This window comes from Oryzias latipes, chromosome 6 (genome assembly GCF_002234675.1).
Source record: "Oryzias latipes chromosome 6, ASM223467v1".
Taxonomy (NCBI): Eukaryota; Metazoa; Chordata; class Actinopteri; order Beloniformes; family Adrianichthyidae; genus Oryzias; species Oryzias latipes.
In genome coordinates this window covers 3,920,407-3,936,559 of record NC_019864.2, presented here as the reverse complement: position 1 = coordinate 3,936,559, position 16,153 = coordinate 3,920,407, and the positions used below count along the sequence as shown (strand labels likewise).

At 45.9% G+C, this 16,153-nt stretch overlaps 1 protein-coding gene across 12 annotated transcripts; it reads left to right on the top strand.

Annotated features, from left to right (window-relative positions):
- The first annotated feature begins 370 nt into the window (after positions 1 to 370).
- LOC101160145 (protein FAM169B) lies at positions 371 to 12,167 on the top strand. Of its 12 annotated transcripts, none has more exons than XR_002289671.2 (9): positions 371 to 509; positions 1,820 to 1,945; positions 5,003 to 5,105; positions 5,178 to 5,263; positions 6,779 to 6,941; positions 9,097 to 9,158; positions 11,493 to 11,624; positions 11,701 to 11,828; positions 11,920 to 12,167. XR_002289671.2 is itself a non-coding variant. In XM_020701561.2 (9 exons), the coding sequence occupies exons 1-8, from the start codon at positions 402 to 404 to the stop codon at positions 11,740 to 11,742; spliced, it is 822 nt and encodes a 273-aa protein (XP_020557220.1). In that variant the 5' UTR covers positions 371 to 401; the 3' UTR covers positions 11,743 to 11,768; positions 11,920 to 12,167. The 12 variants fall into 12 exon arrangements, 9 of the variants coding, with proteins under 9 accessions (XP_020557220.1, XP_004086265.2, XP_020557212.1 ...); XR_002289670.2 differs by having other exon boundaries at positions 11,701 to 11,847; XM_020701561.2 differs by having other exon boundaries at positions 11,701 to 11,768.
- The last annotated feature ends 3,986 nt before the right edge of the window (positions 12,168 to 16,153 follow it).

Genomic DNA, 16,153 nt, shown 5'->3' with positions numbered 1-16,153 from the left:
TTTTTCTTCTTCACCTTTTTAACCACACTCAAATCCACCAGAGGGTATTAAAAACAATAAATAAACAATAATAATAAAATGAATTCCTGTGTGTGTGGAGGGGGTATCTGACCTCCAGGGTAGCCTCTGTGTTAACTCTGGCTAAGCTGTATTTCATGTGTGTATTGAGGGTGGACACTTTCCTTGAAATAAACACACTGTTGCATTGTAAGGAGAGGAATGTGTCATTGGAAATAATACGGCTTTAAGTGTGTGTGTGTGTGTGTGTGTGTGTGTGTGTGTGTGTGTGTGTGTGTGTGTGTGTGTGTGTCTGGCAGGTCATTGTGTGGTGTGGCACTTTGACTCTCACAGTTAAAAATTTCGGCTCTTTGTGTCAAACTTGTTCGCCACCCCTGTTTTTAATGTGTGAACTAAGGACAACGTGCTTTTATGTTGAAACTCATTTGACCAGCTTCCTGTCTTACCTGCGCAGACTCGTTACGGTCAAAGGGCAGCCAAACACAAATCAGGTATAGCCGTTTTTATACAGATATTACTGCGGCAAGCTTAACGGACCGCGATTTTTGTTTTATGATGGAAATCAGTTTCATATTTATAAACGGAGAAAAAGAATTCTAGTTTGTGACGTCATGAAGTTTCGTTTTTCAGACAGAGGTTTGTGCACCTTTGTTATAACACGGAAACAGAACTTTTGAGAACATTTTTTTTAGTACGGTTAAAAAAAAAATATAAGCACGCGCTTCTATTTCATACCTGCTTTTATTTGCAGGCGAAACTATATATATTATTTAGATTTTGCGAATCACCTCTCTTTTTTCTGTTCTGTTTACGGTTTCAAAAGTATTCCCAATGCCAGAAGAGCCTTGAGTGAGGCGTTACGTCACTAATCTAGACGTGTGACGTAAACAGGTAAAATGTGGAGGGAAGACAGCAGGTTTTCATCAGCAGGTCTACACTGCTGCTTAACGCTCTCCCAGCCTTTGCACATCACGCAGCCAAAAGAAACAAGTGCTCTGTAACGCTGTCACGAACAAAAAATACTTATCAAAGATTTGAATTTTAACAGAGTAAATCATTGATGTGATTGTTAATTCTTATCTTCATGAAACAGGCAGTAGCACAAGCGACTACCAAGGGTTACATCACTTATGAAAATTGTGTTTTTAAAATGTTCTCTTAGTGTTTTAACCCTTGTGCTATCTTAGATGACCCCACCCTCACATTGACGTGTTCTCCCTACCATGACAAAGGTGGATAAAGGTGGAAAGATTTCATGTAATCCATGGACACCAGTGAAGATCACAAATCATTGAAGAAAAAAGGTTCAGAGCACTGTCTAGTGGGTCTAGATGACCCAACTCCCAACGTTAAAGTGCCTAGGATAGCACAAGGGTTAAACATGATGGGGGACATATACAAAGAAAATTAAGCTTAAAATTGCATTTCTGAGTGTTTTTTATTCAAGTGGTTGTGAATCCGGAGCAGATGAATAAACACAGTTTAAAAAAACCCTGCAGCTATGAGACAACTGCTATAACTGCCTACAAGCTCCATGCTGCTCTCTATTCTGATGCCTCCACTGTCAGACAAGTAGATCCATGTGTGTTTTTGTTTTCCTGGTTTGAGCTGGAATCTGGATCTAAACTGTACGACTGGATAGCTCCAGTATTGCTCACCATTTTTGTTGTGCCAAAATCATAGTAACAACATACCATAACCACAGGGAACACTGTTAGAATAGATCAAAAGATGATCGGAGGGGGGCTTTAACATGAGGATGGATGTTTTCCCGTGTCACATCACATTTTTTGTATTTCAGATCATGTTCCCCGTTGACCTGCCGGCTCTCCAGGAGTCGGAGCTGCTTTCCAGTGCTGAAATATACCTCTCCTCTATGGATGGTAGACCTCACCATGAGTGCTTTCAGTCCTCAAAGTCATCTAAGGTACCATAACCCTTGTTAAGCAATGTCTTTGTAAAAACTGTGAAAACACATACACACTTTAGTTTTAAATGATGGAAATTTTATTTTGATCATTACACTGTAAAATACTCTTCAGCAAACTGGTACCATAGCACTCTAACTGCTCCCTTTGATGCTTTCAAGATAAAGGCTGACACTTTGAGGGTTTAACTACACTGTTACATCATTCGAAGACCCTCTTTGTTTGATGCTCAGCACTAAGGGTTTTAAGGGTTTTACCAAATGTCTCTGCTCCCCACAGGACAGGAATTGTGTGCACATGACAACTTGTGTCATTGATCAGGGCAACTGATTGGACTTTAACTTTTACTATTGTTATTATCATGCTGTACATGCCATAGTTTTACATGCTGGTGGGGTGATCAACACCATCCTATCACAGGAATTTTGATTTGAAATGTTTTTTTCAAGCAATCAAAGCAAGAATATTGCACAAAACAACACAATCAGCAGTTATACATTCATACAAAGACGTATCAATTTAGGCTAATTTGACATTAAATTAAAGATTGCTTGAAAGGGAGTGGAAGGAAGCGAACGCATATAATCCCACCCTGTCAATCCCAGCTGGGTCTTTCTTGGGTAGACTTTGCATGGATGGGTTTTCTGTTACTTCTTCCCCATCATTTATGTGGTCCATAACATGTTCCACAGGTTCATCTGTGACTCAGAGTTGTCACTTAAAAGTTCATATGTGGTCCTGAAATGGATTAGAATACTGTCCAGGGTCTTCACCCCATGACAGCTGTGATAGGCTCCAGCAGCCCACATCAACCTGCTTAGGATGGATGGGTTGGTTGGTGAGTGGGTGGACAGATGGAGGAATAAATGGGCTGTTGGATGGGTATATAAGGGGGTGGGTAGGTGTAAGGATGGATCTATCAATGGATGGATAAGTGGGCAGATTAGTAGATGGACAGATGGATGAGTGGACAGTAGATAAGGGGGTGGGTGTATGGATTGATAGTGGGATGTGTGGGTGGGTGGGTGTATAGATGACCAATGCATGGATAAGTGGATCGATTAGCACAGGGGTCGGGAACCTATGGCTCGCGAGCCATATATGGCTCTTTTGATGGTCACATCTGGCTCGCAGACAAATCTTTAATTATAAAATCTTTTTTTTTCAATTAGACCAGTCCTTCTCGGACGCGATGCGATGCCAGGGGGGCGCACAGTAGTAGCGGTGCTTGGAGAAGAAAATTCTGCGCCAGAACTATCAGTTTACTATTATCTATTATATCATAGAGTGTGTGCGGCTGCGCACCCCCGTCTCTGAGAAAGAGCGCACAGCTGCAGGGACGGTATGTGTGAGGAAGAAAGGGGGGTGGGGTGGGGGTTGTCGGCACAGGCAGGAAGGTGAGTCGCACACGGATTGTCACAACTTAAAACACGCTGTCCGTCACATACTGCAGCGTGAGTGTGTGTTTGGCTCCACGTCTGCATGTGAGCAGTCTTTCTTACATCTACAGAACATTCAGACCTACGATCACGTTTAATGGATGAAAGTCTCAACGCCTGCATGAAGCTTAAACTCACCACGTATCAACCAGACAAGAGCATCAGCAAAACTACTACGCAGCACCAGAAGTCACATTCATGCTAAGAAATACTCAACATCTATTAGCAACAGCATGTTTCTTGTGGGGATCTTTTCCTCCAGGGCTTACCGGCTTGGCCGTTGGTTGTTGCTGCAGTTCTTGCCCTTGCTGGGGCAGCTGGGGTCTAACTTTGCAGCTTCACGGCTGTGAAGTGGACCCCAGTGTTGTCCCGGTCTGGGTGGGCGCTGTGGCGACGCTCCAATGGCCGAGCTGGCTCCTGGTATGAAGAGATTCCCAAATACCGTTTCCTCACAGCAGAGCCAAGCCTTACAAGCCTTACTTGATTGTTTTCTTAGTTATTTATTTATTCAAAATTGCATAGTCAATATTCATTGTCATGGGTAATATGTTTTAATGGAGGGGAGTGGGAGGGGTGAAGGGTGGGTTGGGTTTTTACTGTAATATTGTGTGTTTTCTGTTTTTAATGTTAAAGCGGTCCGAGCTGCGCAACTGCATGAGAAGCGCTATTTTATAAATAAAGTTTGATTTGATTTGATTTGATAACAATGCTATTAAAAAGAATCCACAGACTTATTTTACTTTAAAAGTGTTGAAATTGCATAAATGCACACATTCACTTGTATTTTTACTTTTAAACTTATTTTAGCGGACTGAGTTTAACTGGGTGGCTGTTGGGTCGCGTTCTAAGTTAAGGGGAGTTCATTGGCCCTCAGTTCTGTCGCTCAGCCTGTCGTTGTGGAGTTTGGACCAATGGGGTTCAGCTATGGGCCAAATAAGGGAAAAAGGAGGGCTGTTGCGGCAGTGAGGGAATAAAAAGTTGGGAGTAGCGCTCTCGGCGTTGGTTATGGCCTGCAGTAACCAGAATAAAGAACCTTAAAAGAAGTTAAGTCTCTGTGCCTCAATGTGGGAAAGGGACACTACATTATTGTATGGATCTTTCAAAATTACATTTAAAAATATGTGGCGTTTATGGCTCTCTCAGCCAAAAAAGGTTCCCGACCCCTTGATTAGCAGATTGGTGGATTGGTAGATAAGGGGCTGGGTGGATCTAAAGGATGGATAGTTGGGAGGTTGGATGCATGGATGGATGGATGGATGGATGGCTGCCAGATAGCAGGCTGGTCTTAGCTTATATGTTAGTGATCAACAACGAATAAGGGGAGCCAGTTTAGCTCGTGCTGGTTTGCGGCGCCTTCCGTCCGTGAAACCCGGGTTCGACTCCGGGCTGCTCCCTGTTCCCTTCTCTACCTCTGCCGGTTCCAAGCCCGGTTTGAGAAGGTTGCGTCAGGAAGGGCATCCGGCGTAAAACATTGCCAAATTTACCATGCGACTCGTTCGCTGTGGCGACCCCTGATGGGAGAAGCCGAAAGTGGAAGAAGGATCAACAACGAATCCTCCTCCCCTGAAGCCTCACAGCAGCTCATGGTAAACAACATTACTGGACTGTTGTCTTAAGGTGCCAATAAGAGCTGAGAATGTCCGGCAGCTGCAGCTGTTTGAAGACGACCAGCCCCCCTGTGTCGTTCTGGCTCTTCACCCTCCAGAAGACCAAACACAAGGTTTGTAGATCCTCCACTCGCTCTCTGCTCATGCTCTGCATCAAAGGCTGATGCTCTGTTGTCCCCTCCCAGTGGTGGCTTTGTATGTGCAGGACAGGTGGTGGCCTCTGGATGAGGTGCTGCGGACGTCCAGCCAATCCAGAAGCGGCTTAGTGCAGGTAGATGCTCTGTCAGCACCATCAGAGCAGAAACTTCCAAGTGTTTCCTGAACATTGTTGGTGACAACATCAAATATTGATAAAAGAATTTAAAGAGTGTTGCCGTACTGTAGTCATTTGATTTGATTTGATTTGATTATTTATTTCAAGCATTGTCATGTATACTTTTGAGACTTTAGTTTGTATGTGTCTGATGTGTGGCTTCCAACTTAGTTTGTTATCGATAACAACCCCTAAGAATGTGATTTCTGTAACACTTTCAATTGAGACATTATTTATTTTAACTGAGAGCTCAGTATTAGTGTTGTAATTACCAAAAAACATCACTTTGGTTTTATCTAGGGTCAAAGATAATTTGTCGTAATCCATCCATGATTTTATTTTGTTTAACGCTGTGTTCACCTTATTGATAAGTTCCCTATGATTGTCTGTCAGGGCTCCAGACTAACTTTTTTCACTAGGAGCACAGTGGCCCCTAACTGAAAATTTTAGGGGCACAACCAAATGGTCGCAGTCTGGAGCCCTGTCTGTAGAATATTGAATTGCAGCAGGCCCAGAAATGATCCTTGTGGGACACCACAACTTATCTACTTTTGCCTTTTCTCCACTAACATCTTTGCCAACCTCGAGTAACATCGTTCATTCTTATTAAAGACTCTTATTTTGACAAGTCACATTCAGGAAACAAAGTCTTATGGACACCTTTCTTTTTTAAAATAAAACAAATTGACAGCAAAATATTACCTTCACCCAGGCTGCTTCCTGTCTGCAAATATGTCAGAACCTGTGACGCTACTTTGTTACACCTACAGTCTAGTTTTTTTGTTCTTCTTTATGCTTGTTTTTTCACCCTTTTTGATAGTTTTTGTTTTATCCTTTACTCTCATCTCTTTCATTCTTTTCTCCATTTATTCAGCTTTTACTTAAATGTCTGTTTGTATTTTTGAGCATGTTGTTTCCTGTAGGATTTCTCTTTTTGTCAGATAAATGAGGATAAACGTGTCGTTTACCGTCACATTTTTGGCCTGCAGTCTTCTTCAGGATGTTTCACGCTCATCATGAGGAGTCAGCTATCTGTGGTGGGCGTGGCCAACTTGACAAACAAATGAGGTCCATGTAAGTCACCATGCAGCCCTCTGTAGTTATGGTCTCTGGTGTTGGTTGAACTTCTCGACGACTCACGACAGAAGCCAAACCTTCAGAGAAAGACTGCCGGCCAGGAGGTAGTAGCATGAAAGTAAATGACATTTTTATGCTCATTTATCTGACCATAAGAGGAAAATGTTAATGGAAGACTAAAACAACACATCTTCTCTCTAACTTTTTAAATCACTTGATCCAAGTCTCAGGCTGAACCCACTGACCTCTTGTGACCCCCCCTCATGCATTTTTGTTGAATGTCCTTCATCAACAATATTCTGTGATAAATTCTCATCACTTCAATTTTCTGAAACCAGATGCAAACCTTTGAAGCTGCAGTGTCGCTCAGGATTGACTTTAGCTCTGCGTCTGTAGGTGCGCTCCCTCATGGAGAGGGTGGTGGTGTTCCTGCTCAGTCAGGTGGTGGAGCGGCCTTTGCTGGGGGAGATCTCATTCGCCCTGCACCCCCGCACAGAGAGCTGCAAGGTGCTGTGGCGGGACAACCAGGCTGTGGGCTTTTACTCCATCAAACCTAAAGGTGTGTTTCAAGCATAGAAGTATAAGAGAACTTGACTGAGTGACCCCTCCCCCTAGCGTTCCAAACAGGAAGCTGGCTCCAAGAAGCCAAAATATCATGGGCTGTGTCTGATTCCCGCCCTAACCCCTAACTACTAAAAAACTATATAGTGCAGGACTATGTAGTGCCCTGGATTTTAAAAGCAATTCGGACACCATGCTCACTACTTTTTTAAGTTAAAATCTAATAGATACGAACGTTTTGCGACAATCATTTATGAATCCACTGTCTTCTGAAGATAATAACGTTGATAGTTTAAAAAAAACATTTAAATGCATTTTTAGGCAAAAATTGTTCCGACGCAATGCATTGTGGTCTATATTCGCCGATCTAGTGAGCATTGATGCACACTGGTTTTTCGCAGAGACTTCTGGGAAATTTCTAGGGTACTTGATTTTGATTTGATTTGATTTGAAATTGTTCATTTTAAGCAATCAAATAAGAACAGTACACAAACACATTACAATCATCAGTTATATATTCATACAAAGACGTATCAAACTTAAAATAATTAGATATTAAATCAAATATTGCTTGAAAGGGAGTGGAAGGAAACAAACTTATATAATGCCACCCATGTTCTACCGTAACCACACATACACACAGTCATTCTACAACACCTATATAGTTATTTCATTAGTTAGATAGTTAGTTGTTACAGTTATTTGTTAATTAAGAATACTGTAATTATTGCTTGTATTTGCGACGGCGGCCGCGTCGCAAATGAAATGTGCTTGGCGGGGGGGCGGTTAACCGCAACACCGCAACTCCTGCTGCTTCATCTCCGCGGTGATAAAAAATCCCTCACCGTCACATATGGAATTACATATCTGCCAATAATTGAAAGGGCGTAAAGACAACTAAGCGGGCGTATTTAGGAACTGAGTGAGTGAACCTTAAAACCGCGCAGGCGCAATCCTAACTGAGCAGTGATCTTGCGCGGTCAATTCCTTTTTGCGCGCTCACCAGGATTTACGCTCAGTGTTAAGGGGGTGTTATTGTCACTTTTGGGGCAGGAACCTTTCTGGTTGATCTGATTGGCCGAAATTTGCATCTCTTATCGGCGAGGCAGAGGGACGGGACCTTCATTTTTCAGTGCAGGGGGGGGGTAACAGGCGGCTCTTGAGCTGCATGCGGCTCTCTGCCTTTTAGCATAGTTTCTATATTCAGTACTTCCACAACCATAAGGTGAAAGTCTTACATTTCCTACAAAATGTACAGAGCAGCCCTAATGTGTTGTGTGACTTCGGTAAAGAGGACCTAGGAGAGAACAGCATGAGAACGGTACGGAGAGAGGTGAGGACGTGAAAGAAGACCCCCCCCCCCCCCCCCTCGGGGTACAAAGTTGCAGATATATGAATAATGCAGAACAACTTCGTTTGGAATCCCTGGAATTGCAAAGACACACGATTATAAACCGGAGTTTAAACATCAAGCTATCAGCTACGCGGAGGAACACGGGAATAGAGCAGCTGCAGTTCGGTTAAATTAGATCTTCACAGATTCGGACTTCCTGCTTCAATAACTCTTATGATAAACGTTCAAATGTGTTAGCAAGTATCTCAATCCTTTTGTATTAACACAGAGAGTGAACTACAAAAGCATTTTCAAAGAAAAAAGATCGTTTTTATTTCCTTTTAATCAGAATTGTTCGTTTCAAACTGTGAATGCAGAAAGAGCGCTGTGCCGGCTGCCAAGGGACCGTCAACAAAGTGCAACCTCTGTGAAACACCATTCTGTAAAAATCAGTGAACTTTTAAAAAGTGAATACATGTCTATACTTATCTGAAGTGGTAATGAAGATTCGTCAGCATAGTCATGCTACATTGTTATTATTATACTAAATTTTGTTAGAAAGTCAACCTCTGTTTTATTGCTTATAGTTTTAAAATTTAATAGAGATATGAATCATAACATAAATGCTCAATAGCTTTGAAGATGCTGTAATTACCGACACAAAACTTCCTGTACTGACTAATCATGACCTTATTTTCCTACTACAATAAAGATTATGTAAAAAAATTCTAGCATCTTCAGAGCTATTGAGGATTTTTGATCCATTTGTAAATATGTTTCCGATGGTTTCAGACGCTGACCCCTCCCCCTGCTGTTTCAGGCAGCCTGTGCGATGGCTGGAGTGGCTCCTGCTACCTGCTGCCCGTCCTGGACACGCTCCTGGTGAGGAGGAGCTGCAGGAGGAGGGGCTTCGGCCTTCAGATCCTTCAGGATTTCTGTGCCTCCTTCTCCTCAGAAGAGTTCCTGGGAGTCACTGCTCCATTATCAGCTAGCATGGCTGCAGGTTACTCTTACATATTCTTCTCCTGCTTGCAAAAATGAAGAGCACTAAGAAAGACAGGAAGAGGAAACACAAGAGGCAGAAAGAAATGTGTTTGCCAAAACAAAAGTCATTCAGATTTTCATTAAAAAAAAAAAAAAGAGTACACGAGAGAAAAATAGAGATTTGATGTTTAGGGAAAAACAGGGGACCTTCCAAAATGTAAAATGAAGTTAAAGTTGCAGAATAAGACAGTATCAGGAGCCTTTCTGGTAATTCTTAAATAAATGACAAACATGAGATTGAGGCTTTAAAGCATTTGTCCCACACAGTGCTGGACTTAGAATATTTTATATGGAAGGGCAAGAGGGAGGTAGAAGACATTGGAAAGGTTGCTAATGAGAACAGCAGAGTGGAAGGCCATTGCAAGTAAAAGGATAAAAAAAGGGGATGTAGAGAAAATTGATTTGTTGATGTGTTGCGATATTTCACTTGGCGAAATAATATTTATTTAATTGTTCATGAGCGTCCTTCAGTGTCTGACTCTTGTTTTCCACTCAAACCCCCACCTGTAGTTGGCAGCACCGCCCACTGAGCCACTCTGAGCAGCTCAGTGTGCTCAAAATTCCCTAAAACTGCACTGTTGGAGAATGTCAACAAGAACTAGCTGGTATTGAACGCTAGATGTTCAGTCCGTCTAACAGTTTTTGTTGTTATGAGACATGCACTACTTAGATTTTACCTATCGTGATACACATCATATGACCAGACTCTTCCAAATAAATGCTCCTAATAAAAAAGAGTTTTATTATTGTTAGTGTTGTTATTACTAAAACAGCAGGGCCTTTAGCTGAGGTGCTGTTACTAGTGCTTAAGAAGCTTATAGCGATGATGTTTTAATTTTTCTCAATCATGACTCTTTCGAAACTCAATAAAAATCTTTCAAAATCAACTAACAAAACCAAAACACATCAGTGATATCCAAAGGAAGTTTTGAAATGATTATGGGATGGCCACAGCACGTAGGGCTTGGTGGCTATTGTGTGAAATTTGACAAGTATAACATTTTTTCACAATATTGGGAAAAACCTTTTGCGTCAGTGATCTTCACGAAATTTCGCACACACACCATCATCTTAACTCTACAACCACAACTGACGTTTTGTTGACCTATGACCTTGGGAAAAGGCAGCCATCTTAAATTAAACAAAAAAACGACGTTAGTACCTGCTTCAAATTTAAACTCCTTCCAGGAATTGCCTCCAAACTCATCATTTGGATGCTTCTTGGGAATAAATGATGGAATCAGAAGTTGTACATTTTAACTGCATTAACATGGAGAGCTACCAAAGTGGGATTCTCCTGTCACTGTTGTAACATGTTGTAAAAATATAATTTACGAATCGTTGGCTCAAGCTGAACAAAAAATTATAGCATAGGATATGAACATACAGTGCTGTGAAAATTGTTATTTTTGCATTTGAATCACATATAAAGGTATCAAATCATCAAACAAATTTTAATACCACTCAGAGAAAACCCAAGGAAATACAAATGCAGTTTCAAAATGATTTATTTACCAAGAGGGGAAAAATTACAATCCTATCTGCCTAAGAGGTAATTGCCCCCCTTTTGTTTATCACAAAATAACTGTGACTAATTACAACGTTGGAACAGATACAAATACTTTTTCACTGTACTGTATAAGGAATGTGGGGAAGGTGACAAAACCTCTGTTGCCAAAGAAATACCAGAACTTACTTATGCAGATTCTTCAAAACATGACAGACCCGTTGGTCACCCCAGGCAACCAAAAAATAAAATGGTTGCTATGGAGATAAAACCAACAGAAAGACGCCATTTAAAAAGAAAAGTGTGCTCTGACCAGGGTGGCAGGGCAGAGGGGGAGAGTGAAGGGCGTGTCAGCCAGTGAGGGCATTTTGGGAGAGGATGGGGCGGGTAATGCCTTTGGGCCATACAACCCCACTCCTGGCTTTAATAGATAACAAATATTTCTGCCGTTTTCCTCCTCTGTGAGAGCTTATAGGAGGAGTTCATTTGGTCAGAAAACATCTACAAGCTGGATATCATTGATGGAAGTGAAATGAAAAGGAGGAACCTGCAGTTTCCAGTTTGTCCTCAGAATTCCCTAAAGCCGCGCTGTTTGAAAATGTCAAACATTTCTGTGGTCCCTGAGGGATGAGCAGGAGCAGAGATGTTCTCCTTTTGTGGTTCAGTGTGCAGGAGGTTCCTGCAGCAGCAGCTGGAGCTCCGGGGGCGGCTGTACGAGGTGGAGGCCCCGGGGGACTGGACCCAACGACGAAACATCTGGCTCAACATCCAGCTGGGCCGCTACTCGCTGCACAACAGTTACCTTTCACCGGTTTTACATATTCACGTGGGGTTTTCGGGAAAATGAGGCGCTTCATTAATTGTGTTTTTCAGGGGACGAGGAGGAGACGGTCCCAGCATCCACACAAACACTGACTGAAGGCAGCAGCCTTCCTCCACAGGTGGTTCTTTCTTCTGCCGTTGGTCCTTGTCTACATTTATTTACAGATGGGAACATCTTGGTGGAGGTTTCAGACTGAAGCATGTCAAACACACACATTATTCCTCAGTAGTAGTTTTTACTCCTTTGAAACAGTTTCTGCTTTCTAACAGAGCCATGGAGCCATGCTGACTGCAACATGAAGACCCCCTCCCCACTACGAGCTCCTGCTGATGTCCCCCCCTCTTAGGAAGCAGACAGTCTGGACTCCATGTTCTTCACCAGGTTCCAGACCTCAGACGTGAACCCGAAATCCTGTTTCCCCCATCAGCACAAGCGATGCGAGTTAACCCATCCACTAGTACAATATGGAAAACTGTTTGTTTTTTAAGTGTCAATAAATAAATGAGAAGTTTGCGGTCCTGCAGCTCATTCCTCCATCTTCAGAGCCTGCGCATGCCTGCCAATGGTCATGGGGGCTGCTGGGGCCTATCCTAGCTGCTTCAGGGTGAGGGTACATCCACTGCTGTGGAACACAAATGCAATCCAGTTTATGTTTTTAGATGATCTGTTCTCACAGCTCCTGCAGATCCGTTCGTTTCTACCTGATCTGATGCTACTGTGCTGTGCTGAAGACTGTCTGGAGAAAGAGGAGTTCTGACATCACAAAGGGGGTGGGGCATCTGTGGCCCTGACAAGAAGGCTGCTGTTTTTGGATTTCAGCTCAGCCTTCAACAACATCATCCCAGACATCCTGACAGAGAAACTGCTCCACCTGGGTCTTTCTTCCCCCATCTGCACATGGATTAAAGACTTTCTGTCAGAACGCCCAGTCTGTCAGACTCGGCCCCCACCTCTCCTCTACAATAACCCTCAGCTCCAGATCACCACAAGCATGTGTACTGAGCCCACTCTTCACGCTCTACACATCTGCATCTGCGGCAGTAGGGATGACCCAGCAGCCTCTCCACTTTCTAAAAATACTCAGGAGGAACAACCTGGAGAAGAAGCTGCTGCTGCTGAACTTCACCATAGAGAGCATCCTGACGTACTGCATCACAGCCTGGTATGCAGGATGCTCGGCCGCAGACAGGAAAGCACTGCAGAGGGTGATCAAAACGGCCCAGAAAATCACCGGCTCCCCCCTGGCCAGCCTAGAGGACATTGCTAGCTCTCGCTACACGAGCAGAGCCAAACAAATCATCAAGGACTCCCACCATCCCAACCACCACCTGTCCCAACTGCTACCGTCAGGCCGGCGGTACAGAACACACAGAGCACGCACAAATAGACTAAACACAGTTTTTTTCCCAGAGCAGTCAACGTCCTGAACAAAATGTGAACCAAAAATGGTAACACGGTAACATCTGTATACCAATCACGTGCAATATCTAACAGTCTGGAAGTGCAAAAAAAGTTACGTGCAATACATGTATGTAAGTTGTAAAAATGTATATATCCATAGTTCCACATCATTTCTATTATCCATTTTATTCTAATATAATATTTATTTTATTTTTGCTCAAGCAGCTGGAAAGCACCAGAAATGTCATTGTAACAAGCCTCTTGTGTACAATGATATTACAGGATTCTGATTCTGATGGAAGTGATGCAAAGGTGTCTGCTGGTGGTTGGACAGGCTAAACATCAGGAGGGGTTTATCAGAAAAATGCAGTTTGGATAAGAAATTAACCTCCACAGGGGGTATTGGGCCCCCTTGTGGAGAGCACCCCCCCATTACTCTGCCCATGCAACCAGAAAATATGCCGATGGATGCTTTTATGTAATTTAGATAACAATATTTCACTTCCGACAACAAAATGGGATGCGGATTTGAGCATCAGCACAGATGAAAGTTTTTGGTCAGAACTTTGTCTAAACACCTTTAAAATGACAAAAAGTCCAAATCTGCAGCTAATCCATTTCAAAACTCTTCACAGAATTTACTACACTGGACAGAGGATGTTCAAGATGGGTCTCAGTAACTCAGACATTTGTCAGCACTGTGACAGTAATCTACCCGACAATTACATGCATGCACTATGGTTCTGCACGCCTGTCCAGGCTCTCTGGCAGCAGGTATGTGCCGATTTATCAGTCTGGCTTAAGGTTTCAATCACAGCTTCACCGTCACTTTGTGTGCTTGGTGACATGAGTGCCATCGATGTAGAAGGAGGATTAGCATCTATCATTTTCATAACTCTTTGCATTGCTAAAAAAACTATTTTAATAAATTGGAAAAGCAAGAAAAATATAAATATAAGTCAACACAGAAATCTGCTGCTTGATCATATCAGCTTGGAAAAAATGTCAGCCCAAAGTTCAAGTAACTTCGAAAGAATTCGGTCTCTCTGGTCTCCCATAGCTAACTCCGTGACTTAGGGGGTGGGGGGGGCCTGGTCGTCGCTGCTCCTTGCCCTTCTGCCGTGGGCCGGGGTGGGGGTCGGGGCCTCCGGTGCCTGGCGGGGGTTGTTGGGGGCTCCGTTGGTCGGGGGATCGGGTCCGGCGCCTGGGTGGGGCGGGCTGGGGCGCTGCGTGGTCCTTTGGGCTTGGGTGTGGGGGTGCGTGGTGGGGGGGTGGGGTGGTGGTCTGGCCTGGCTTGGGGGGGTGGTCCCTTTGCCTGTGCTGGGGGGGTTGGCGGGGGGCGCTGCTCGGGGGGGGGGGGGGCCCAGCGGCGCTGGATGGGCTTCCCATTTACGCCTGGGGCTGGGATCGGCACTTCCCTGGCTCTGGGGCGGGACGGGAGGACAACCCTCTTGGGGCCCCCGGTCGCTCTGGGTGTCCTCCGCTTCGGCTGCGGGGTCTGGGGGTGGGGTGGGGTGGGGGGTCTTGTCGGCCCTGACCTGTGGGGGGGCATTCTGGGGGAGGGGGGGGGGTCCACTATTGGTACGGGGCAGGGGGGGTTGACGGGTCGGGGTCTCCGCTGAGGCCATCGGCGGTTTCCCCGGCCGGTTGGCTGCCTCGGTCCCGTCGAGGCCTGACCAGAGCTCTTCTAGGGCCGGCGTTTGGGGGTGGGGGCCTGGGCTTGCTCCGGGGGGGGCCGGCGCTTTCTGGCTCCTCTCTCTCTGTGTGGGGGGGTTGGTGCTGGGCCTGGGGTGTCGGCGCCTCCGGGGGTGGGGCCCCTGGGCTGGGGCCCCTGGGCTGGGTGGGCCTGGCCCCCTTGCTGGGGGGGGGGGCGGGGGACAGCTGTTTGACCACCGGGGGACAGTCTATCAGCTGTCCCCAACTTACCCCCTTCCTCATATAACCTCATAATAGGGTGAGGGGGTGGGGGGCTTAGCCTGCGATGAGCCTTGGGGGGGGGTTTACTAGGCAGTGGCCCCCCTCCTATGGTTGCCGTATGGAGTGGGCCCCCCCTCTTTCGGTTTTATTTGCACCTTAGACATGTAGGGCCCTTGGTAGGGGGGGTGCTTGGACATCACTGCCAGCAAGCAGCGGATGTCCTCCTAGCACCCTACCCGCCAATTTTAACCGCACCTTAGACATTTAGGGCCCCTTGGTGGGGAGGGTGAGGGGACGTCACTGTGAGTAATCAGGAGATGTCCCCTTAGTGCCCTACCCGCCAATTTTAACTGCACCCCCCTTAGTACACACACCCCTCCCCCCTCAATATATACATCCCAACAAAAACACACACACATGCACACACACACCATCTCAAACACACATACACGCACACACATTTTGCAAGGAAGGTGGGACCTGGGTCCATCTGTCCCCTGCCTCTTCCCTGGTGGGGGGTGCGGGCCCCCCTTTGCAACGGCGGCCGTGTCCCCGGGGTGCCGGCTTCCTGGGCCCGGCGGTGCTCTCTCCGCGCGGTGGGGGAGTTCACATTACATCTGAGCCGGGGGTGTCTGGTCCCTGGGGGGTGGGTTCTGGTCCTTGCTCCTGAGTGCTGGGCCCCACCAAATTTCCAACTGTGGCCGAGCCTGGTCGGGCCATATTTATAACACCCCTTGTGGGCCCTCTTTTTTTCCCCGGGGTTCCCACCTTCTGGGCGGGGGCGGCGGGCCCCCTGCCTCGCTCCTCCCTGGACCAACCGTGGGCCGGGCGGATGGCTGCCTGGAGTGCGGAGCGGGTCTCCCTTGGGGGGTCCTGGCTCGTACCTGGGGTTGGGGCGGGGGGATGCCCGGAACTCCTGGGTGGTGGTGGGGTGCTCGTTTGGGGCTGTGGGCGTCCTTCTCCGGTGGGGCTCTGCGTTGGGTTCTCCCGGCGCGGCGGGGGGGCTGCTCTCCTGGTTGGGCTGGGGCGGCGCTCTATTTCCCTCCGTGCTTCCCTGGCCTCTGGCTCTGGGGGCCTTGCGGCGGCCCTGCTGGCCCTGGCCTGGGTGGCGGGCTTGGTCGCCCGGGCGGCGGTTGTTCCCTGCCGGTTCCCGTGTGGCGTTGGGGGGATTCCGGCTGCCGCTGC

Coding starts and splice junctions, on each gene's coding strand:
- LOC101160145 (XM_020701553.2), top strand. CDS start 402: ATGTGTGAACTAAGGACAACGTGCTTTTATGTTGAAACTCATTTGACC. Junction 5,264..6,778: donor CCAGAAGCGGCTTAGTGCAG/GTAGATGCTCTG, acceptor CTGCGTCTGTAG/GTGCGCTCCCTCATGGAGAG. Junction 6,942..9,096: donor TTACTCCATCAAACCTAAAG/GTGTGTTTCAAG, acceptor CTGCTGTTTCAG/GCAGCCTGTGCGATGGCTGG.